This window comes from Epinephelus lanceolatus, chromosome 3, assembly GCF_041903045.1.
Source record: "Epinephelus lanceolatus isolate andai-2023 chromosome 3, ASM4190304v1, whole genome shotgun sequence".
In the NCBI taxonomy this organism is placed as follows: domain Eukaryota; kingdom Metazoa; phylum Chordata; class Actinopteri; order Perciformes; family Serranidae; genus Epinephelus; species Epinephelus lanceolatus.
The window spans coordinates 4,853,363-4,877,514 of record NC_135736.1 but is presented as its reverse complement, the minus strand read 5'-3'; the positions used below and the strand labels follow the sequence as shown (position 1 = coordinate 4,877,514).

At 41.8% G+C, this 24,152-nt stretch overlaps 1 protein-coding gene across 1 annotated transcript in view; it reads left to right on the top strand.

The window, feature by feature from the left end:
- frmpd1a (FERM and PDZ domain containing 1a) overlaps positions 1-23,921 on the top strand; it is a 79,692-nt gene extending 55,771 nt beyond the window's left edge. The window contains exons 5-16 of the mRNA XM_033625214.2: positions 1,420-1,522; positions 1,650-1,695; positions 3,116-3,220; positions 9,708-9,803; positions 10,340-10,465; positions 10,975-11,094; positions 12,311-12,447; positions 12,828-13,047; positions 13,184-13,366; positions 15,778-15,922; positions 16,044-17,387; positions 18,789-23,921. Of these exons, the coding sequence (XP_033481105.2) occupies positions 1,420-1,522; positions 1,650-1,695; positions 3,116-3,220; positions 9,708-9,803; positions 10,340-10,465; positions 10,975-11,094; positions 12,311-12,447; positions 12,828-13,047; positions 13,184-13,366; positions 15,778-15,922; positions 16,044-17,387; positions 18,789-22,297 (6,134 nt within the window). The 3' untranslated portion in view covers positions 22,298-23,921. The remainder of the gene's footprint in view (positions 1-1,419; positions 1,523-1,649; positions 1,696-3,115; positions 3,221-9,707; positions 9,804-10,339; positions 10,466-10,974; positions 11,095-12,310; positions 12,448-12,827; positions 13,048-13,183; positions 13,367-15,777; positions 15,923-16,043; positions 17,388-18,788) is intronic.
- The last annotated feature ends 231 nt before the right edge of the window (positions 23,922-24,152 follow it).

The following is a 24,152-nucleotide window of genomic DNA, read 5'->3' as shown; positions in this document are numbered from 1 at the left end:
GTGGGGTTGTATGGGGTTTTTATCCATAGACAGTATGTTACATGCAGTTGATGACAGTCAACACGCCCCCAGTTTGGAGAAATGGGCTGGACTTCAACATGGGAGCTAAGCAATGTACCACTGTGGAGGGGTCAACAACAAAATGTATTGTAGCCACCTAAAAAAGCCCCAACTAAAAACACAATATCAGTTTACATGTATGCTATATTTAGAATATTTTCACTGCTTTACATTCATGTCAGACAGTGATTTCCAGCTGGAACATGAAGCCATTATAGTGCTCTCGTCAATGCCAGACTCCATAGAGAAAAACTGGGATTTAACATCACTGTAGACAGGAGCTGCTGGTCTACCCTTGCCTCAGTCAGTAAGTTTGTTTGTGTTTTAGTGTGACTTTGGGTTAGTTCAGATTCACCAAAGCCACACAATGACACAAACTAACTGACCGAAGCAGTGGTAGACCAGCAGCTACTGTTACCAGCATGCTAAAATTACTGTTTTTGTCAATGGAGTCTGGTGGCTTTGACCAGCGCATAGATGGGGAACTGAAGTTGTTAATGGCTTTTTGTTGGAATGGGCTGTCTGATGGAAAGGTAAAGCAGTGAAAATAATCTCAATATAGTGTACACTTTTTTTTAAGATTTTTTTGGGGCTTTTTAGCCTTTAATGTATAGGACAGACAAGTGTGAAGGGGGAGAGAGAGAGGGAGTGACATGCAGCGAAGGGCCACAGGCTGGAGTCGAGCCCGGGCCGCTGCGGCAACAGCCTTGTACATGGGGTGCCTGCTCTACCACTAAGCCACCGACACCCCAATGTAGTGTACACTTAAACTGGTATTAATTATGGGGCTAAAAACATGTGGTATTAGCAGTAGATTTCTGAGCTTCTGTGTTGGAGTCGAGCCTGCTTTTCCAAACTGGGGGCACACCGACTGACTTCTTCTGTATGTGATACACTGACTTTGAATAAAAACCCCATACAACCCCACTTCAAATCCAAACTATCACTTTAAGACTTAATGTAACAGTGCAGGCTTTGCCAAGGCTTTTCTTCCATTCGTCTCCTTATACAGTGACCTGAAGCAATTCCTACAGCATCCATTTAATGTTGCATACTGACCTATAGGGACAATAGATGAAGGTGACATTGGTGTTAAACACTGATAGAGTTGAGGAAGGTGTAAGAATGCTAAATGAGGCAAAGAGATAAACAGTTGTTAGATATTTCCCAGATTGCTGGTATCCCTGCAATGGGATGGTGAGGTTTGGAGAGGCGGGTGAAAAATTATGCATCAGTGTGAGATGAAAGGAGATCACCAGAATACAAACTACTGCCTGTCATCAAGCCCAGTTGCAGTATGAATGCAGGCCAACTGAACACCCTCAGGCATGACAACACAAGGACGTTTTGTGTGTCCAGGTGGTCCTGCAGATGGTCGTCTCGTCCCTGGCGACCAGCTTGTGAAGATCAATAACATCGCTGTCGAAGACCTGACCCCGGAGCAAGCTGCTGAGATAATCAGGTCTACACCAGCAGCTCACAGACACACATGCACATGCATGATTATCAGTATACACATCACAAAGTGGTGTTTAAAATTAAGCTATGCACATCTGGTCTAACCTTCCCAGCCACCCTTTGTTTTTCAGGGAGTGTCAAGATACGCTGACAATGACTGTCCTCAGAACGATGCTGGTGAGTCTACTGTATCTAACTAACCACACACACACACACACACACACACACACACACACAAAAACTGCAGAAATGTACATTTACACCTTAAGACATTTAATAGATGTTCCAGCTGCGTTGTAAATAAACTTCAACCATTTCCTTGTCTAAAAATGAACACACAGGCATGTATGTGTACACATGCTTGCCATAGATGTGTTGTGTCTCTATGCACATGGGATTTCAAAATGCTTTTGTCAACAAACCCATTAATCAACATATGGGATCTTGCGGTCAAGCCTCATTGCTAACAGGCCTGCCATCACCAAATTCCCACCACTACATCAGTGTTAACAATGACAACATGTTACACCCTCAGAAAGTGCCCCCACAGACTCAGTTAGATACACACTCTATCATGATCGCTCAGTCTACAGTATATGTGTGTGTGTGTTTAGGTTATGGATCTCAATCTGTGATGTGCACTAAGGTAAAGTAGATGGGTAAATAAATGGCTGCTCATCATCCGCTCTGCTGATGGAAGCATCTTTACCCTCTGATTCATAGCTCAAAGTTCCTTCAAGAAATCATTATTGAGCTTTGAGGAATTATTATCATTTCCCAGAAAATATTCATCTGTCAGGCTCGTTGATGGAAACAAAACATCAAAAGAATTCTGAACCAAGGCAATTAAGATTTTTATTATCACCAGAGAGTGGTATGAGAGCAGGAGGATTGTTTTGACAGTTTCCTGTGGTACTTTCAATTCAGCAATAACTGGTTTTGCAGTAGTAAGGGCAACAATGTGCTTATCTCTGTTACTGAGCACCCGTACCTATGATTAATATGAATGCATAATGGATCTCTTCTAAATATATATCCCTTGATAGACTTGTAAAGTGAAATAGTATTACTGTCACTACATTAATGCATTTTAAAAAAAAATGGATGTACCTATCTTTGTATCAGAATCATGCCCACCTTTCTGCAACATTCAGTGCTATCCAGCCTCCAGTGTGTACATCCTTCCCACACATTGCTTAGGATTCTATAGGACTTGTTACAATTTCAACTTGTTTTTATAAATAAGCTGATTCAAGAATGTGCCATAAACTCTCTGTGCAGCACATGAGTTTCATGCTCTGTAATGGAACTATATTAAATTGTATTGTCCCTATCAAATGAAATGCATTTGAATTCAACATGTCAGGGTATATAGTATTATATAGTATTATGAACCTATTAAAATTAAAATGTGTTTGGTGAAAAATCTGTATGCATACATGCAAAATCAACAGGCTGTGTATCTTATAATTTCTTCATATGTGCCACTTCCCTGTGCTTAGCTGAAAATATACCTGTACCACATTCAGTCCTCATTTAATTATTTAAAAAAAAATAAACTATGAATACCTGATTTATTGATTTGTGTTCCTCCCAGGGCCCAAAGTCATCATTCATCACACCAGAGAAGAGGGCCAAGCTCAGGTCCAACCCTGTGAAAGTTCATTTTGCTGAGGAGGTGGAGGTCAATGGACACTCTCAGGTGAGAACATGGGATGTAGTTATTCTGCACCCTCAACCCTAATAACTTGAACCTGAAACCTTGTATCTTAGGGTACTGTGGAAATTTTTACCCAGGATACACACAATGCATTTTAAGGAAGGAATGTAAATGTAGCACCTGAAAATGATAATTTTATATATACACATGTATATATATATATATATATATATATACACACACACATATATATATATATATATATACAGTACAGGCCAAAAGTTTGGACACACCTTCTCATTCAATGCATTTTCTTTATTTTCATGACTATTTACATTGTAGATTCTCACTGAAGGCATCAAAACTATGAATGAACACATGTGGAGTTATGTACTTAACAAAAAAAGGTGAAATAACTGAAAACATGTTTTATATTCTAGTTTCTTCAAAATAGCCACCCTTTGCTCTGATTACTGCTTTGCACACTCTTGGCATTCTCTCCATGAGCTTCAAGAGGTAGTCACCTGAAATGGTTTCCACCGCACAGGTGTGCCTTATCAGGGTTAATTAGTGGAATTTCTTGCTTTATCAATGGGGTTGGGACCATCAGTTGTGTTGTGCAGAAGTCAGGTTAATACACAGCCGACAGCCCTATTGGACAACTGTTAAAATTCATATTATGGCAAGAACCAATCAGCTAACTAAAGAAGAACGAGTGGCCATCATTACTTTAAGAAATGAAGGTCAGTCAGTCCAGAAAATTGCAAAAACTTTAAATGTGTCCCCAAGTGGAGTCGCAAAAACCATCAAGCGCTACAACGAAACTGGCACACATGAGGACCGACCCAGGAAAGGAAGACCAAGAGTCACCTCTGCTTCTGAGGATAAGTTCATCCGAGTCACCAGCCTCAGAAATCGCAAGTTAACAGCAGCTCAGATCAGAGACCAGATGAATGCCACACAGAGTTCTAGCAGCAGACCCATCTCTAGAACAACTGTTAAGAGGAGACTGCGCCAATCAGGCCTTCATGGTCAAATAGCTGCTAGGAAACCACTGCTAAGGAGAGGCAACAAGCAGAAGAGATTTGTTTGGGCCAAGAAACACAAGGAATGGACATTAGACCAGTGGAAATCTGTGCTTTGGTCTGATGAGTCCAAATTTGAGATCTTTGGTTCCAACCGCCGTGTCTTTGTGAGACGCAGAAAAGGTGAACAGATGGATTCCACATGCCTGGTTCCCACTGTGAAGCATGGAGGAGGAGGTGTGATGGTGTGGGGGTGTTTTGCTGGTGACACTGTTGGGGATTTATTCAAAATTGAAGGCACACTGAACCAGCATGGCTACCACAGCATCCTGCAGCGACATGCCATCCCATCCGGTTTGCGTTTAGTTGGACGATCATTTATTTTTCAACAGGACAATGACCCCAAACACACCTCCAGGCTGTGTAAGGGCTATTTGACCAAGAAGGAGAGTGATGGAGTGCTGCGGCAGATGACCTGGCCTCCACAGTCACCGGACCTGAACCCAATGGAGATGGTTTGGGGTGAGCTGGACCGCAGAGTGAAGGCAAAGGGGCCAACAAGTGCTAAACACCTCTGGGAACTCCTTCAAGACTGTTGGAAAACCATTTCAGGTGACTACCTCTTGAAGCTCATGGAGAGAATGCCAAGAGTGTGCAAAGCAGTAATCAGAGCAAAGGGTGGCTATTTTGAAGAAACTAGAATATAAAACATGTTTTCAGTTATTTCACCTTTTTCTGTTAAGTACATAACTCCACATGTGTTCATTCATAGTTTTCATGCCTTCAGTGAGAATCTACAATGTAAATAGTCATGAAAATAAAGAAAACGTATTGAATGAGAAGGTGTGTCCAAACTTTTGGCCTGTACTGTATATATATATATATGTATATATATATATATATACATACATACATACATACATATAGTGGATTCCCTGTTATTTTTAGTTGACATTTCATTCAGTAGTAGGCACTTATTTCTAGTTCTTTTGTTTAAGTAGTTATAATTGGTTTTGCCAGCAGGGCGGCAGAGTGAAACTGTGTGTGGTTAATGACTGCCATGTCAAGTAGTAGAAGAGCAGAAGTTTTCAGTTGTTAGACGTTGTTGTTAGTTTTGTGTGTGTGTGTCTACCCGGTGCTGCATCGTGACTTGCATGTTTTACCTCTCCTGCCAGTGAATAATAAGTGAACTCGTTTACACCACTTCGTTGTCTTCTGAGTGGTGGAACATAAACATAGCTTTTCTTTGTTTGAAAAAAAAACTCACAGTACAGAGGCCCAGAGGCCAGAGGCCTGTGCTATGCAACAATACTTTAGGTTAGCGAGGTACTGTAACTTCAGGGTTAACCCTGGGTTTTCACTTCTACAAAGCTGGTTCAATTTTTACCAGGATGAATCTACTGTGGTAACTTATGCTGAACAGCTCACCTGCTCCGGAGCAGGTTAACTTCAGAGGATCAGACCACAACCTGCCAACACCCGAACCACTGAACAATCAGATCACTGGAAACATATTATATGAAATATAAGACAAATATATCTTTATAGGTCTGTAGACACCTGTGTGATGATAACTGGAAATAAAAAGATGTTTTGTATAAGAAAAATAATCCACACACTGTTAATTGGATCCCGTTATTTTAAATGCAACATTTTGCTCAGATAGACCTCATCAGTCATTAACTAGTTTAACTTCAGCAGCAGAAACAGTCTGACATTACTTTGAAGTGTTTTTTTTCTCTAGGAAGTACCACACCATCAACTATGTGTAATTAAAGAATTTGCTATTGAAAAGTAGTTGTTGTGTGAGGCCTTAAAATTGCTTGTAGTTCTTCTGCTGGATGTCTGCGATGTGGGGAAGCTTTGGTAGGGAATCCGCTGTAGCACCTGGGCAGGACGGACCATCAAAACTTTCAGTTACTTAAGACAAGATTGAGAGAATCTAAAATCTATGAGATCTGGATGGATGCAAGATTGATAGGCTATGAGGTGTTATGGGATGACATCGAAGGAGGCAGAGTTAGCAGCTCCAATTCTGAAGGAGAGTCCGGAGTAATGAGTGGGAGACATGCCAGACAGTGAGGGTATGTGGCGAAAGTGCTGGTGGAACCACACACGAGTAGCCACTTGTCTGAGCATGGAAGCAAAGAGAGGGTCTGACAGTATTATGCTCTGGGATATTCAGAGTGGCAAGTAATGTGCAATTTGCAGTCATTGTATTTGTACTCTTGTATGTAGGTTGAGGGCCACCATACTTCAGGGAACCTTAATTTTAATTTGTCAGCGTGTTTGATACAATAGTCAGTGCTTTAAAGTGGGATTTATTATTGCCATTTGTACCTTTGTATAATGACGAATAGTGATGTTTTATAATTGGTCAGTATTTTTCCATACTGTATGCAGTTTTTCTCTCATAAGCCTTGCTGTGGTTGGTAAGAGTTCCCATCCTGCCAGCGGATGTGAAATTAGCTGGATGAGGAGGACCACAGAGGCTTGAGTGCCCATTACTAATCACAGAGAAAACACCGATCAATATCTGCCTCATCCTCCAGTTCTCATGTCTGTGATTACAGGACAATAAGCATCAGATTAGGGAGAGACATACAGTGTGTGTGTGTGTGTGTGTGTGTGTGTGTGTGTGTGTGTTATCATTAAAATGGAGAGGAAACAAGACAAATAGGAAAATGGGAGGATGACAAGGGAGGGGTTATCTAAAATTTGAAAGCAGAGGTTATGATGGAAGGAAATGCTCTGTTACTAGAGATGAAAGTGAGACACGGTTAATTTCTCTTCTGTGTAAATATTTTAGAATGTGTGCAGCTATTTTACTTTGTTAATTTGGCTAATTTAAAATTACAATAATTTTTAGGTGTGAAAGCAGAACTGCCTGTAAACTGTATCCAATTACATATCAATAGAACTGATACACATGCCATTTGGTGCATTTCCATCTATTTGTTTTCATGTGAACTTCAATCACAGAAAGAGGAATTGCAGTAAATTCAATAACAAAAAACACAAAAATGTTTTCATGCTTGGCTTATGTGGAAAAATGTGTGCATGGATCAAAGCAAATAGTGATACAGTAGCAAAATGTGACAATGGAAACATCCATGCAAAGCATGTGACTTAAACGCCCTCTGAATCTTCACAGACGAGACTAAAAATAGCAGCAGATCTATGTGTAGCAGAGAAGAAAATGTCAAAATGTCCTCAAATTATTACATGAACAAACAGAAATGTCATATTTCCATCCTGTTTTTGACATAGTTTTCAACCATTTGAGCTTTGACTGACACTCTTTAATGGTATCATCTTATTGCATCTTCTTCTTTTGCAATGACACAACTGACAAATTAACATCACCAGCTGTTTATCTCCATTACACAACTCCTGACATTTGTATAATGTTAGCAAATTAAAAAGATTTTTTTCCCAATATTCTGGAAATTTGATTAAAATTTGAAAATCGACACACCCCTAGGTGTTTGATCAAACAAGGTGTGTTATTTGATTCTAACGTTAAAGAAGTATCTCGCTGCTGGAAAGATGGTCTTTTCATAAAACTGGGCTGTCTCTGCAGAACAAAGATGCACATATTTTTGAAACTGGTGCTGCACGACCAGAGAAAACAGAAAAATAGGACTTTGGCATTTGCTTTTGCTTAAGAGGTAGAAAACCTACAACTACCAGAATGTACTGAGCTGCACTGGACAAATAAATGCACCTGCTGGTGGGTAACATAAAGTGAGCTCGTCCATTTGACGCAAGAAACAATATGGTGGCTGGCAGGAAACAAACAATCTTGTATTGCAGGTAAACAGTAAGCAAAAATATATTCTAAAAACACTGCTGGCAAGAAATAGGCCATGCATAAACAGAATCTTGGTTCATATATTATCAGCACTGCTTAGTTTTACCGTTTGATCGGAGGTTTTTCAGACCTATTTTTACAATGTAGGAAACAGTATTGCCGCCTATTTCCTTTTCACATAGTCGCGTATTACAGCCAAAAAGTGCACTAAAATATGTTTCTGAATACATTTAGGTGAGAAATAACCAACACAGTAACAGAATCTTGGTTTATGTTTGATCAGCACTGCTTAGTTTTACTGTTTGATCGAAGGTTGGTCTGAGTTTGAGAGAGAGAGACAAACAAATGCAGAAATATAATCTGTAGTTTGAAGAGCAGCTGTAGGGCCAGCAAAGTTACTGAGATCCTAAATGCTAAACATGGACAGTCAGCTTTTTCCATAAAGGGCCGTCAACTCTGAAACACATTACCAACTGAAATCAAACTGATAACAGATTTAAAATCCTTCACAACAAAGGTTAAGTGCTGGCTAAAGGCAAATCAGAGCTAATTGCGCACAGATTTCTAAGAGGTATTAGTGTAAGTGTATCAGTGTATTGTGTATTTCAGCATAATGTATTGTGGTATGTGTTGTGATGTCTGTATTGTAGTGGTATGTGTACTGTAGAATGTAAACTGTGGTATACTGCATGTATTGTGGTATATGTACTGTGGTATGTGTATTGTAGTGTGTGTATTGTGGTATATGTAATTTATTTGTGCCTTCCATGTTATATTGTATTGTGGTTTTGTGATGTTTAAAACTGTAGATTTTAATAACATTGTAGACCTACATGTAAAAGCCCAACTGGGGACAAGAGTTGTAAATTAGCAATAGCTATAAACTCTCTGAGCAACACATTAGTCTCATAGTCTGTACTGGAACTATGTGAAATTGCATCGTCCCTATCAAATAGAAGAAATAGAAGAAAAAGACTACCCTCGTTATGATACAAAGCTGGTGGAAAATCGGTATCACTTTAATTTTGATTAATATCTTGAAATTGACTACCACTTTATTTCAGAATCGAATTTAGGACTTAACTCTCTCAGAGAAGTTGTTGGTCTGGCCCTGACTGTGTCTCTGAATAACTGTCTGATGTTGTCAGGCAGAAACCAGTTGGCTGTTAACATGTCAAGTTTAAAGACTAAACAGGGGCAAACTGTTGCTGCTGACGCTGTCAAACAGTCTTCCTGACAAACTCAGACTTGCAAAATTAGCTTCTTTTAAGTCTCTGACAATGTATTCATATCAACAGGCTTTTGTTACCTTATTCAATTTAGGTCAGTTTCTCTGTATGTGTGCATGCAGGCTACTTTATATATGTATTTTTACAATACATACAATAAGTAACATGTTTAAGTGTATATTTCTCTTATTCTGTCTTTTATTCCTTGTAATTCACTTTGTAATCTTTGGTTTTGATTAAGTAATGATATTATTGTCTAAGACAAACATTCCAACAGGCAAAAAAACATCTAATGAAATCTACGTCTCAAACAGAGAGACAATCTGCTGTCTTTGCTTGACTCTGTCAAAAATGTCCCTGTCAGGCTGTTACTTTCAATCCTCCTGAAGCAGAAAGCTTTATGCCCCTCACAGTTTGATTTGACACTTCCCCTGACCTCTGACACCATGCCTGCTCCATAGGGCAACTCACTGCTCTTCCTGCCCAATGTTCTGAAGGTGTATCTGGAGAATGGGCAGACCAAGGCCTTCAAATTTGACCCCAACACCACAGTCAAGGTACTATGATGCAGGCTACCATTTTGATATCCATTTATTATGATTTATTATTTTTACTGGATACTTAACAGCTGTATTAGAGTTTTGGTGGTTCAGTGAAGAAGCTGAGGTCCATGATGTGTTCAGGTAATGGAAGTATTCTCTGTGTTTCTTAATTGGGTCAAAAACTGAAGACAATTTTAATTCTCACTTAATATAACAAAATATTTTGACTGTAGGAGTCAAGGAAGCCAACTCAATAAATATGAATCCATGGGATGCAGTGTCAAGTCTGCAGTAAACTTTATATGAAAATCTAACTATTTAACAAAGATGATATTGGATTGAATTTATATTCTGATTTAAAAGTCAAACCTGATGTGATTTACTTAAATTTTTTTTCCATTTTCAGATGCACTGTACACCAGTTTCCTCAACTGCTCAGACTTTTGCTTGCTTCATTGAGACCTTAAAACCTCAGCTCTGCTCACCTCAGCAATTGTTCCCTGATGTCATAAACTATTGTCTCTCAAGATGTAATTTTCCCTGTATATTAGGACATTGTGATGACACTGAAGGAAAAGCTTTCCCTTAGCCATATTGAACACTTCTCCCTGGTGTTGGAGCAGCAGCACAGCATTACCAAACTACTGCTGCTACATGATGAGGAGAGGATACAGCAGGTACACATACACACACACACACACACACACACACACACGTAATTTATAGTTGAGAAAAGGTGATAAATCGCAATATATCACAATGTATTTTATTGCAATACTCAGCATATTGTAGCATATTTAAAATCGCAATGATATCGTATTGAGGATCCTCTGGTGATTCCCACCCCAGTATACATATATAATTCACCCACTACCTCTCAGCATTGGTAATGTGTCCCACACTGATATGTTAATTGTCCACATTGGTTTGTTTGGATCTGGTCACCCTAACACACACAGATAGACACACATAGATAGAAACACAGACACACAGACACAGACACACACACACACACACACACACACACACACACACATACTAAATCTGCAATAAGTGTTTGACATGTCTTGTCTCCTCAATTGTACACATTTGGAAGTGGGTGCAATCTGTGACAGTACTGAAGTTTTTACCTGCATTCAGAGAAATACATTTGAAGCAATGTGTGCATGTGTGTGTGTTTGTTTAGGTGGTTCAGAAGAAAGAAGCCCATGACTACAGATGTCTGTTCCGTGTTTGTTTTATGCCCAAAACCCTCCAGACGCTGCTGCAGGAGGATCCAACTGCCTTTGAGTACCTCTACCTGCAGGTACATCAGTAAACTGCTGACCCACATATAAACTTCAGACTGCAGCAGTTACTGTAATTCTGCACACCATTCTGAAACATGTTAGAATTAATGACTTTCACATTTTATCATTAAGTTCCCCAAAAAGTCAAGTTATGGGTGCAGTTGACACATTTTACTATGATGTAAATGAGCAGACTGAAGCTTATCTTGCTTTGACAGTTTTATTCCTGCCCCGTTCCACAATAGAATAGACTTTATTGTCATTGTGCTGCAGTGCAAAACAATGAGATTAGGAGGTATTCCCGGAGTATACAATAAAACAAAATAAAAACACAATACAGACCACAAAACACTCAGGCACGTAAATTAAATGAAGGGGCACTTAAAATGGCATGTCAGTAAAATAGCATGATGTATAAATAGAAAAATATTAATAACTGTATGGAGCCTTTAAAAATAGTACACAGATTACAGTAAGTTCTTGATATTTTTTAAACAAACAAAGTTTCTGGATATTTATTAAATTCTGCAAATACCAGTAGTTTACAAACCATGGATAGTCTTGAAATGTGTACCAAACATAATTGTAAAGGTTATTTTAATGTTATTACGTCACACCAGCTTTTCATGTTATTACAAGAAACTTTTCTTGTAAAAAAAAAATAAATAGATAAAATTAACTTTTGTTTTTGTAACAGTATACAATTAGACCTGTTGTAACGTGAAACATTTCACATTTAAGCCCAGTTCAAACCAATGATTCATGACAAGACAAAACTGTTTTAGAGTGTCGCAGAGAAAAGTTGCAGCAGTGTGAACTGGCCAGTCTGACCTTGACTCAAGCCGCTGATGGTGTCACCTGCACCTCAGCTGGACAAATCGCTGGTGGCTGGTCTGAGAACGTAAGGCTGGTCGCCTATTTCAACAGCCAATCGGCTTATAGTTAAGTCTGCTGGTCAAATTAGACCACAGACAGTGTGTTCGCTCATTACCGCAGGTGCTCCGTCCCAATAGAGCCCTCTGTTTCCGTCCTCATGGTGGGACGGTGTTGGGCGGTAGGTTGCTGTTGCTGCTGCTCACTGCATCTTGTTGTAGCAGTTTTGTTTTTGTTTTTTTGTTTGTTTGTTTGTTTTTCTGGCGTAGCTTGTGTTTTAGATATCGCTATGTATTTTTTACAGATTAGTAATGTTGTTTTTTGACTGTTTTTCCTTTTGTCTGTCTGTGTGTGTGTTAGGGGGTGAATGATGTGCTGCAAGAGCGTTTTGCAGTAGAGATGAGGTGTAACACCGCACTGCGTCTCGCTGCGCTGCACATCCAGGAGAGACTGGCAAGCTGTGGACAGTCACCAAAGACCAACTTGAAGATGATCACGTGAGACACACATTTTAAATTAAATTTAGATAAACTGAATGAAACTATATTTAAAATGGATCTTTCTCTTAGACCACAAAGCAAAGTGGGGTTCCATGCTGGCACTACTTTTTTGCAGGGACAATAATAAATATTCACTGAACATGTTTTTTTTGAGCAGCTGCCTAACAGTCACACAGTTACACAAGTTGTGTAGTACAGCTGCGGCCTTGTAGCACTCAGTCCCTCAGGTGAGGGGCATAAAGGATTCACAAAAAGGTCTGGGATGAAGGGAAAGCTATGCCATTCATATTTACTTTAAATTCACACATCCTAAATGCAGTTTCAGCTCTCAAGTCTTGTTCACACAACTGTCAGTCTGTGTTTCTGTGTTGCTCCAGGAAGACGTGGGGCATAGAGAACTTTGTGTCATCCACCTTGTTGAGGAATATGCGAGAAAAAGATCTGAGGAAGGCCATCAGCTACCATATGAAGAAGAGCCAATCACAGAATGATCCCAAGCAGAAGGGTCTGTCAGTGGATCAGACACGGATAAACTACCTAGAGGAGCTGAGTGATCTCAAGTCATTTGGAGGGAAATCCTTCAGTGCCACCATGATGGTAGGATTTTTTAACTGTTCACTGTATATGTTTATTTATTTATTGTTGAGGTGTGGTTGTTTGAAGTTTGAATCTTCTCATTGTCTACAATTCCTCCTCCTCCGTCTATCTGTTCAATGACTCCCCCGCCATTCAGCTTCAGGACAGGGAGTCAATGGTGACCTTGTTGGTGGGGGCACGCTACGGGGTGAGTCAGGTGGTCAATCACAAACTGAGCATCCTGTCCAACCTCACAGAGTTCAGTAGCATCACACGCATTGAGCTGCTGCCTGAATCTGACAAGGTCAGCCTGGTCAAAATATACTTGCAGGATATTAAGGTAAGAGCAGAAATACACAGACGCACACACACACACACACACACACACACTTTAAACATTGTCCAAAAGCACATTTAATGTGAAGAAACTGAATCAGCATTACAAGCACTGGGATTGGCCCGATGTGAACATTTTCAAACCAGTTCAATATTAAGCCAAACACCAGACTGGACCGGTATACCAAATTTTACCGGTTGTCCCTCTTGACTCAGCAGCCGCTCCTGTGTGGAACATAATGACACTGTATCCCAACACTGTCAGCTAGTGTTTGACTATGGCATAGCATCACGTAACATCTGAGCTGTCTGTCCACATTCAATCCATTAAATATGCACTGCTGTTACATCACGTAATCTAACCCCGAATCTATCAGCTGTGCACTCGAGATCAGACTAGGGATGAAACCACTTAAAAGATGAGTGAGTAGCCTACCAGCTATCTTCCTCCGTTTGTAATGTTACTTTTTTAAACAGAAAAAACATAAAATGAAAGCAGACACATTTTAACATTGTAATATCTACATGAAATGACAAACAATATAGCCAACAGCAGGTAGCCTAGCTTATAACCTTTCATCTTCCCTCCATCCAATTGCCACTGTTATTAGGTTTTTGTAGTGGAATAAGGCCACAATCACACAGAAAGCATTTTGCAGGTTGCAAATCTCAAGGTGCACAGCCTTTTTTTAATTTAATGGAATGCCATTAGTTAAAAAACACCTGCTGTGCCTTTTTATTGTTGTTTGTTTATTGGTGTTTATTGTTTTCACAGTCATTAGTGTCTAGTTCCTAAAATGGACAGGCAGAGGGTACTTGCTGTAGCTCTGGTTGAGAGTGAGAGGCTGTCAGCAAATGGTTTGCTGGGCACAGGGAACAGAGATCTGTGTGGGTACATGAGACCCCAAAAAAGAGGGTGGATCCTGGGGAAGTACCACCAGCTGGTCCAGGAGTTTTGCCTCCATGATGGTCGTTTCAAGTACTTCACTTATATGCTTCCACACCTTATGTGTTTTTATTGAGATGGTGGTGACTGTGATTTGTAAAGTCACATAGCTCTGGGTATCCAGCAACCACTACCACCACTTTCTCCTCAATTGTTTACCAACTGTAAACTTGTTGTCATGATCACCACAGAAGGCCCGCTTCATGGATAAGAGAGAGAGATGATGTGGGGCGCTTTTCCACTCTGAGTTGAAGTTTTTCAGCTTGAGGAGTTCAGAGCGCTCTGGTTAAAACGGTAGGCACCTAGAGCGCAGAAACGTGAGGCACATAGCAATGCAGTAACAAGCAAAAAGCTTAATTTTCATTAAAAATAATTACAAAAAGCCGCCTCCAGCTGCTAAAATGCTTTCTGTGTGATTGGGGCCTAAGAAGGTCTCATATAAATGATTCCTCATTTCAACTTCCTGAATCAGCTATTCCTCCTCCGTTGAGTTGCTTTCAAAGCAAGAGACAGGAATGAATACAAATATGGCGTCTGATGAAATTTCTGTTTCATCCAGTTAGGACACCTCTTTCATTGGTTGCAAATCCAAAATGTTGTCATATCAGCCCATCTGCCATGTCTCATCTCATCGCCCCAAAAAACACATGAACTTTTATGTAAACAGTGTGCGCCGCTCTCCCCCCTCCCACCTGTACTGAAATTTAATCTCCTTCATGTTGACGACACTGACCTCAGTTCAGCAGTAAACAGCACCCAGCCTGTCAGACACTAGTGGTTCTGTTAGTCCATTTATAAAAATATTATTATATTAGTCACGCTATCATATAGCTTATAACTAATGCAATGAGTTGGATTTAGCGCTGTGATGCCATCAGCGCAGGTTGATGATGTAGGCTACTTTTTTAATTTGTCAAAACATGTCATGGTGACAAATACTGGTTCAACTGGTTTGCATAAAATCAAACCAGTTTAAGCTCCTACACCAGATCGGACCAGCAAAACCATAAATTGACTCAACTCTAACAAGCACTGCTATAAAATTGGGTTATTATAGGTTGCATACCAATTAGCATTATTTGTTCACCCTTTGTTGGTGCAGTTAGATGCACCTGCAGTTCGGTCACAGGAGATTTAGGCCTGAAGCTCACCAATCAAACTGCTTAACAATACTTTGAGCATACAATCATTTAACATGTAGATGGGTTTTTTATTGAGATCAATTAATTCAAAATTGTTTTTTTTTTTTTGAATAACCAGTTGCGTTATTTGGTGTACTCTCCTGTAAACAATGTGCAGACATTAGTATGAAAAGAAGAAAAACAGATTTTTAATCAGTATAATGAGCCTTTTGGATAAGACAGGATTACTGTGTGCCAAGTGTTTTCCCCTGGTGAAACTGTCTTTCCATTCCCTCTCTTTCCTCATCTCATTATCTCATATCATCTTGTCTCTTTTCTCATAAAAAGCCCATCACATTGCTATTGGAGTCAGCAGCCGCCAAAGATATGTCCTGCCTAATAGCAGGGTACTGTCGAGTGTTTGTTGACCCTAACCTCAACATCTTCCCCTGGATACATGACTCCAGGAAGCACAGAGTGTCTGCTGAGGAAGGTACACATTGACAGTAATGTACAGCCATAACAATGATGCATCCATCCATAAAGTCTCAAAGCAGGATATTGTAATCAATAAATAACTGTTGTCTTGTTTTCGTGTTGGTGTCCGGTCACAGGTTATGTGTCACGGTGTGGCAGCGACTCAGACTCCTCAGACCTGGACATGGAACCACTGGTCACACAGGTGTCTCATGACGACAAGCCCTGCCCTCGTGTCAGGTCCTCATCAGACCCAGAGGGAAGAAAAAGGAAAGACAAAAACACAAGAAGAAACAAAGATGGCAAAGAAAAGGGGGATACACCTTGGGAGGATAAAAAGCAAAAGGAAGAAAAGGATGCTGACCCCGAAAAGGAAAATTCTCCCCTAGATAAGAATAAAGAGAGTGAGAATGAAGATACGGAGCAGAAGGAGGAGTCGGAGGAGAGAATGCATGATGGTCCCCAAATGCCGATCCAGATAACAGACAATGATTCAGGGGACCATGGGGGAAAAGTGGGACAACAAGGTGAAACGGGAGGTGGAGAAGCAGTGCGAGCAGCAGAAGAGCAGCCATCTGTGTCAGAAGCATCAGATTCTTGTAATACTGACTCTCGTGTCCTCACCAGCCCCTCCAGTGACTCCCTCGATGCTTTGGAGGAAGATGACTTTGTTTCATGTTCTTCTTCCTCTGTCCACCCCAGTGCTTCTTCTCAAACTCTTGCCCAAAGCCACGCTCCCCTCCACCTTCACCCATACACTTATAAACACATTGGGCCCCACTTCCTTGCCCCGCCACCAGCTCATGCCCATCCCCTCATCCACCTCACAACTCAAGACAAAGGAGGAGGCTGCAGGAGGTCAGGCGACGGAGCCGATCCCCAACTCCTCACTCCCATCTCCCCCTCTTCGAGTCTTCACCACAACCAAAAATATCCAGGTAACCTCTGCTCTGATGACACTTCCCTGTGTTTCGCTGACCTCTCCCGCCTTGTGGATTTCCTGCCAAGTCCTCCAGAGGCCAGTGAGGAAGAAGATGAAGAAGAGGAGCTGAGGAGGAGGAGGAGGAGGAGGAGGAGTATGTTGAAAGAAACAGGGGAGTCAGAAAGAGGAGCAGGTGAAAGAGGAAGCGAAAGCAAGGAGGGCAGTGTTAAAGAACATCCACTATCCCTTTCTCCATCTTCCCCCTCTTCCCACATGGACTATGTGTTTAATTTTGACCAAAGCGATGCTCGCTGCTACTACAAACTCTGCTCCAACATCACCCCCGACAGCGCCCGCAGTCTTCCCCACCCCCTGCATCAGAATGAGGGAGAAGACTGGGACCAGGAGGGAGATCCAGCTAAGGCGGTTGACCTGGAGCCTGTCCCCATCCTTCAGCCACCACCTGGCTTTGGAGACAGCAGCTCTGATGAGGAGTTCTTTGATGCCAGAGATGGCTTCACCTCGCCGGAAGACTCGACCTCAGGGGCCATACCAAGAGGTGAGTTTTTGTTGTGAGTCTGATCACATGAATCTTCTGTCATTTCCGACCCTGTAAAGTGATGAAAACACAGGCTGTTACTTCAGCTTTCTGCTGCCATCTAGTGGTTGTTTTAAATCCACATAGAGCAATGTCACATAATTGCCAGGAAAATAGCAGACCACACTTCTGGCTACACTTACTGGAACAGTGACTTGGACGTGGTCCACTGACTACATAGATTCAGACTATAGAGCCTTTAGAGCCCAGTGCATCATGCTCTCTTGAGACAGCATTTCCTCCATGACACTTAAGCCCCATTTCCGTGTAAAACTTTAGGTATAGTGCCTTTAGAACCAAAAGTAACCGGTATGAACATGTACCAAGACCCGAGATCTGTTGTTTTCACCACAGACAATACTCTTACATGTGGGTGGGGTTGTATTTCCTTTTCACTGGTGACGCAGAGGAGTGTCTGCATCTTGTTTATCAACCACAGAATGGGGTTGCACACTAACATTTTCACGAAAAAAAAAAAAAAAACAGGCTGGAGTGAGTCTTTCTCAATAGGATATTTAAAAAATAGAGGGCTTGTGCATTGAGTCCTGCTCTTGTCTGACAAGGACTCAATGCACAAGCCCTCTATTTTTTAAAATTAAAATATTCTGTTTCCAAAAAAAAAAAACATGTCAAAGCACTCTTGCAGCACTAAAAGTGCTTTGACATGTTTTTTTTTTTTGGAAACAGAATATTTTCAGTTCACAAAATCCAGTTGAAATTCATAAACATTTTTAAACAATTTAAGATCCAATCATCACTAAAGTGTATGTCATCCACAGCCCAGTGCAGACCAGATTCACGACAAGATGAAAACATTTTAGAACGTTGCAGAGAAAAGTTGCAGCAGTGTGAACTGATCATCTGAGCTTGACTTCGGCCTGCTGATGGTGTCACCTGTAACTCTGCTGGTCAAATCTTTGGTAGCTAGTTTTAGAAATAAATGACGTAAAACTTGTCACTTGTATCTACAGCCAGTGGGCTTGTAGTGAAGTCCACTGGTCATGTCAAAATGACCGCAGGTGGCGTGTTACGTTGCTCAGCAGGTGCTCTGTCCCTGCTGAGCCCTCTCTGTCCATCCCGTCAGATGGTGGGTCGCTGCTGCTTGCTGTATGTCTTTATGCCCCCTCATACACACACATTCTCACATTCTCTCTGACTAACTAATAAGCACTGCTTATTTATATTATTGTGACATATTGATCATGATTATAGTCCATCTGATCTTTACTGTCTATTTCTTATCTCAGTGTACTACACACAGAACACAAGAATTAGTTTGTTTTGTGAAACATTAAAAGCAAATTTTCATATAAACCTTTTTGAAAACAAGTTTAGCTGAGGTTTTTTCTTGCTATCTTGCAGATGTTCACACAGAGATGAAACTGGACTTCCTCAGCACACTCAGTCTCAGTGACATCAGAGTCTCAGTGACAGATGCAGACAGTGATGGAAAAGTGGAAGAAGAAAGAAAAGGAGAAGACGAGGAGGGAGGAGGCAGAGAAACATTGTTCCAGCTCAGAAAAAGATGCCGTAAGCGCCGTTCCTTCATGGAAACTGATTACACCTCTAGAGTGTCATATCCAGAGCCAGATCCAGAAATGCAGGGCCTTGTCTCTAATAGGCTTCATAAGAACTTGTTGGCAGAAGCCAATGATGCACAGATGCTGAGTTCAGATCCTGAACCTTCAGCGCAAACCCTGAATCCCAGTCCTACTGTCTCCTCGTTGACTCACTCTGAAGGGGAACCGGCTCAGCTCGAGTCGAAACCCATCCTGTCCATACCCTGCTCATATGGACCTGGCTCTCCACATGGTTTGGAGTCCCATGAGCAGACTAGGGCTCCACCGGCCCCCTCCAGGACCAGGAAACAAGAAATGGAGATGGAACCTGATGCAATGGAATCCAAATCGGTCACAGATCTTGTGAAGGTAGCAGCTCCTACCATCACCGTTGTCCGCTGCCGGGTTGATCCAGACGGGAAGGAGAGTGCTGATCGAAGGGGTGACGGAAAGGAGGAAGGGGAGGAACAGAAGGAGATGGGTGAGGGAAAAGAGGAGGGAGAGAAGGAAGAGACAGCGGGTTTGTCAGGGAATGGACCTTTCACTAAACATATGTTTTTGCCAGAAAGCACTGAGGAGCAAGAAGAAGAGAAGAAAGAGGGGGTGATAGGGTACTCATCCAGTTCAAAGAGACCACCCCTAGGTGCTGAGAGGCAGCCAGAGGGCAACACACTGTCTACATGTTTGATAGAGGTGAATAAAAAGAGTAGTAATGGCCTTTTGGGAGTGCATCTGATTGGCTTAGAGCAAAACACATATGTAGAAGAACATATGCTTGAAGGTGTTTATGAGACGTCAAATCCACCATCACACTCACCACCACCCCCTCCACCCTCAACCCCTCTACCTCCCATAGCAGGTCTTCACAAATCCCAAAGTGACTGTTTTGTAGGGGAAGAAGGAGGCAGCAAAAACACGGGAACCTCAACCACAATGTCTTTTTCTAATTCTGAGGAGATGCAACTCTGCAAACTGAGTCACACTAACAAGGCACATTTACGTGAAGACATCACCACTGGTGTTAATGAGGTTGAAACCATTGGTGTTGTTAGCTCTACTGCAACTACCAGTGATGAAGTTACTGACAGCACCAATTCAGACAGTGTTTTTGATGATGAAGAGGTGAGTAATTCTTTAAATTCTAGTTTAAGTGACAAGAAAGATGACTTGGCCATAGTTACAAAGCATGGCATCAGTGGAAATTCAGCTACAGCTAGTAAAGGTGAGTCTAAAAGTATTGTCAAGTCTCTTACCAACACTGAAGCACATAAAAGAATTTATCAAGTAAATTCTGATTATACTCGAGCTATAAACTCTATCACCGCAAAGCTGGGAGCTGCAACAAGTGCCACCTCTCCTACATTTAACGCAGGCGCTAAATTGCAAAGTTCTTCCGATTCATATCAAAATCCAGACGAACCCAGAAGTGACTGCACTTTGCTAAGTGCTGAAGCTAAAGGTAGTTTAGCTTGTCCTAGCTTAGTTAACACAGCCACATTCCATGATATCTCCAAAGCGCCTCCTTCTCCAACTAACTTCCTCTTTCAGACCTGTTCTCCGAGCATTATCAATCGCTTATCTGCCTCCACACTAAGGGGGAAGATTCAAAAGTTGCCCCTTTATTTATCACGCTCCCAGGAAACCATCAACCAAGCAGGGCTGGGGAATGTAACTCAGAGTTCCGCTGAGGACAGCAGTAGGGACGACGTCGAAATCATCATCAAAGTTACGGATGTTGATGATGTCACACAAACAATAGAGACGGGCACAACAGTAGAATCAGTGGAGTCAGATGATTCAGATGCAACGGTAACAGGATCTGAGGTGGATGAGGAGTTTTTTGTTGAAACAAACTCAGCTAAGAGTTTTCATTCAGTGTCAGAGGTGAAGGAAGTAAGCTCTCCACTGCCTGTACAGACTGAGCCCAAATCCGAACACCAAAATCAGCTCCTGTACACTGGAACTGTCAAGAACACACCTGGACCAATAACCAAGCCTCCAGCCTCCACAGTGAACAGCCTCCGAAGAGACACTTCAGGCCTAAAGATGGACACTCCTGGCCCTATAAAAGATGCTCCAGAATCAAACATGAAGGTCACAAGTCCAGGTGAACACTTTCCAGGTTATAAACTGAACTATCAGTCGCGTTCTGTCCCCCCTCCGGTCGTGGTGACCACACAGAATCTAAATGGGCCAGCACTCCCTTTTCATAGTCAGCCACAGAAAGTAAGACGGACCAGTAGCGACAGACCTTTGATGGGTCTTTGTAGGCCTACAGGGCAGAATTCAAACTCATCAACAACACTTTCCTCAGGCTGCAGGGTTTTTACTATCTGTGAGGATCCATCCCAGACAAAGAGCCCGGTCGAGGTGGGGACTACCCAGCCCTTGAAGTCTGACTTTGGCTGCACTTCGGTGCTAGCGTCTGGATGTGAGTCAGTTGTGGAAAAGGTGCAGGTGCCGCTGGATGCTTGTGGTTGCCCAACAGTCTATACCAACTGCTTCAGCAGCGGGGACAGCTTTGACGAGGAGCTGACAGTCTACGAGTTCTCCTGTCGCACACAGAGCAGCGGTGTGACTCAGACTTCTGGAGCAGGTCTTCCTCTTATTACCTCTCCAACCATTCCCACCTTTCTTTCCACATCCTCCACTCACTCTCCCTCCTTCCCACGCTCCATCATTTTCTCCTCCTCTACCTCTGAGCTCAGTCCTCTCCTCTCACCACTGTCTGAGTCCTCTGACCATCTCCTGTCTCAAACACACAAGAACACCATCAGTCGGTTAGGGCAACAGCGCTACCCAGAACCTCCAACAGGTTTCCAAGTACTGCGCATAGATGTGGACCAGCTCCTCTCCATTCTGGAAAGTAGTGGTGCTGACCGATCTGTGGCAGGCCATGGAGGTCGCCACCCAAGGGACACCTGCCCAGCCCACTTTACAGAGAACAAGAGGGTGCTCCAGATAGAGGCACGGCGGCTGATGTCAGGTTGCCAGAAGGTTGTGGGGATTGGACAGAGCCCCGAGGAGATGCTTTACTCCCTGGCTGACAGTTTCCGGACCCTGGTGGAGTTGGCAGGTATATGCCTGTGGTTCTCTGGTTGTGAAAGGTGTGACCGCAGAAACGCAGAGGCAGTTGCAGGTCTGGCAGATGTTGCCCGTTCATTCAGGGACTTCTGTCTGGCAGCGGAGCGAGCTAGCAGCAAGCGTAGCTGCCAGGACCTGAGCACCAAGCTGTTAGCAAAACAGTGCACTGCGCTCACTGCATCTGTCTTCTGCCTCACTCAGCTGTTCCGCACCCTCACTGCACTATGATTGAACCACAACCTCTGAAGTCTTTTGAAATGACCTGCAGGGAACCTGTGTGTGTGTGTGTGTGTGTGTACCTCAGGTACTTGAGGTCATTAGTGAGCCCACAGCTGCTGCAGGTGTGGGCAGAGTGTGACCCAGGACAGTCATGTATAGGATGGGCAGTGTGAGGTGAGATTACCTCGGAAACACACTGGAGTCACTGAGCTCCATGATAGTTCAAATGATCACAAAAACTCAACATCATAGAGCCGATTTGAGATGGTTGAGGTGCATGTGGTTACTGACTCTGCTGTGCACGTACTGTAGCCCACAAACCAAACAGTCAGCCAGCAACAGACTGTAGATTGGTGTAAGCTGCAAAAGCAGAATCTGCTTGCATTCCAGTGTTGAGGAACTGATGTACTTGAATGTATTCTATCTATTGTGTTTATTTATTTATTTATTTATTCATTTAATTATGAGTTACTGCAGTGAGCAAGCAAGGAATGTAAAAACAAGGAAGAAAAGGAAATGTTTACAGGCATATCTTTAGATAGAGGAGTAGTGGGCCTTCTACAAACATTCACAAGCACACAACCTCAAATACACAGAGTGAATCAGTATTTGATTCCATTCATACACAGGCCTTTTGTATGACTGAATGAACATGTTAAGATAAGAAACACTGCAGTTTACTGATGCTTATATATCCTTACATTCTTCAAGCTGTTGGTGAGGACTTCTTTGAATGTTACTGTTTACAAAACCAAAAACTAGGGTGAGAAATTATTTGATCAGATTCCCACAAATCAAGCCTGAAGCAGTGTTTGCCATTTTATAAATCTAGTAGCAGAATGCTGATGTATGCTCATTATGTAACTTTATGAAACAACAGTTTGGATGAGATACAGATCTTTGCACATTCAATTTGTTGACATTTTGTACAGACATTTAGTATGACTTATGGAAACATAATATATTTGCAAGCTTTTCTCTCATTTATTTGTTAACACTCTCTTTGTTCACCTCCAGAAGAAACACTGAACTCTCCAGTGCATGGTGATGTGGCTGTCAACCACCAGGCTTTTCCATACATTTATTTCTTTTTTTCTATTTAACATGTCCACTGAGAGCAAGAATCTTCATTCTATAGGAGACTTCCCAGTAAATATGTATGATATGTGATAGTGCTGGGCAGCATACTGGTCTATCCAGTATACGGGTATTGGGTATTCCAGGTGATGTGAATTTTTCATTTACCATCATACTGCTACAGAGCTGCAACAGCTGCTGAAGTGTGTCAGTAAACAGTGAAGAGCACACTAACAGAACTCTACACTGAATGGGAGAGGGGAGAACTATCAACTGCATACCCTTCTTATAACTTATAGAGAGGTGAAGGATGAAGAAAAAGAGACTAGGGATTAGGGATGCACGATAATATTGGCACATCATCGGTTTTGCGTATATTGGCTTTAAAATGAACAGAATCAGAATTGGCCAACATGCTTTTTCTTATTTTGCACAATGAATGAATATTACATACTTTGAAAAGTGTTGTATTTTATGTATCTATCTGCTGGTGGGCCATCGTAAGAGCATGCATGCTTAATATGATGTTAATTCCACTACAGAAGAGATTTGATGATCACTAAAATTAGATGGGGAAAAAAGTGGATTTATCAATCAATCAGTATTGGTTATTGGCCAAATGAGTTGTTACGTATCGGCATATCGGCAAAAAATCCAAGGAAGTTTTTTTGCTTTAGAAATCCAGCATAACATTAGTTTTCCAGGCAGCTGTTGTTGCCAGTGGTGTAACACTAGCAACTTAGTCCATCATCACTTCAGCAGAAAACGTGTTGATATATGCAATTAT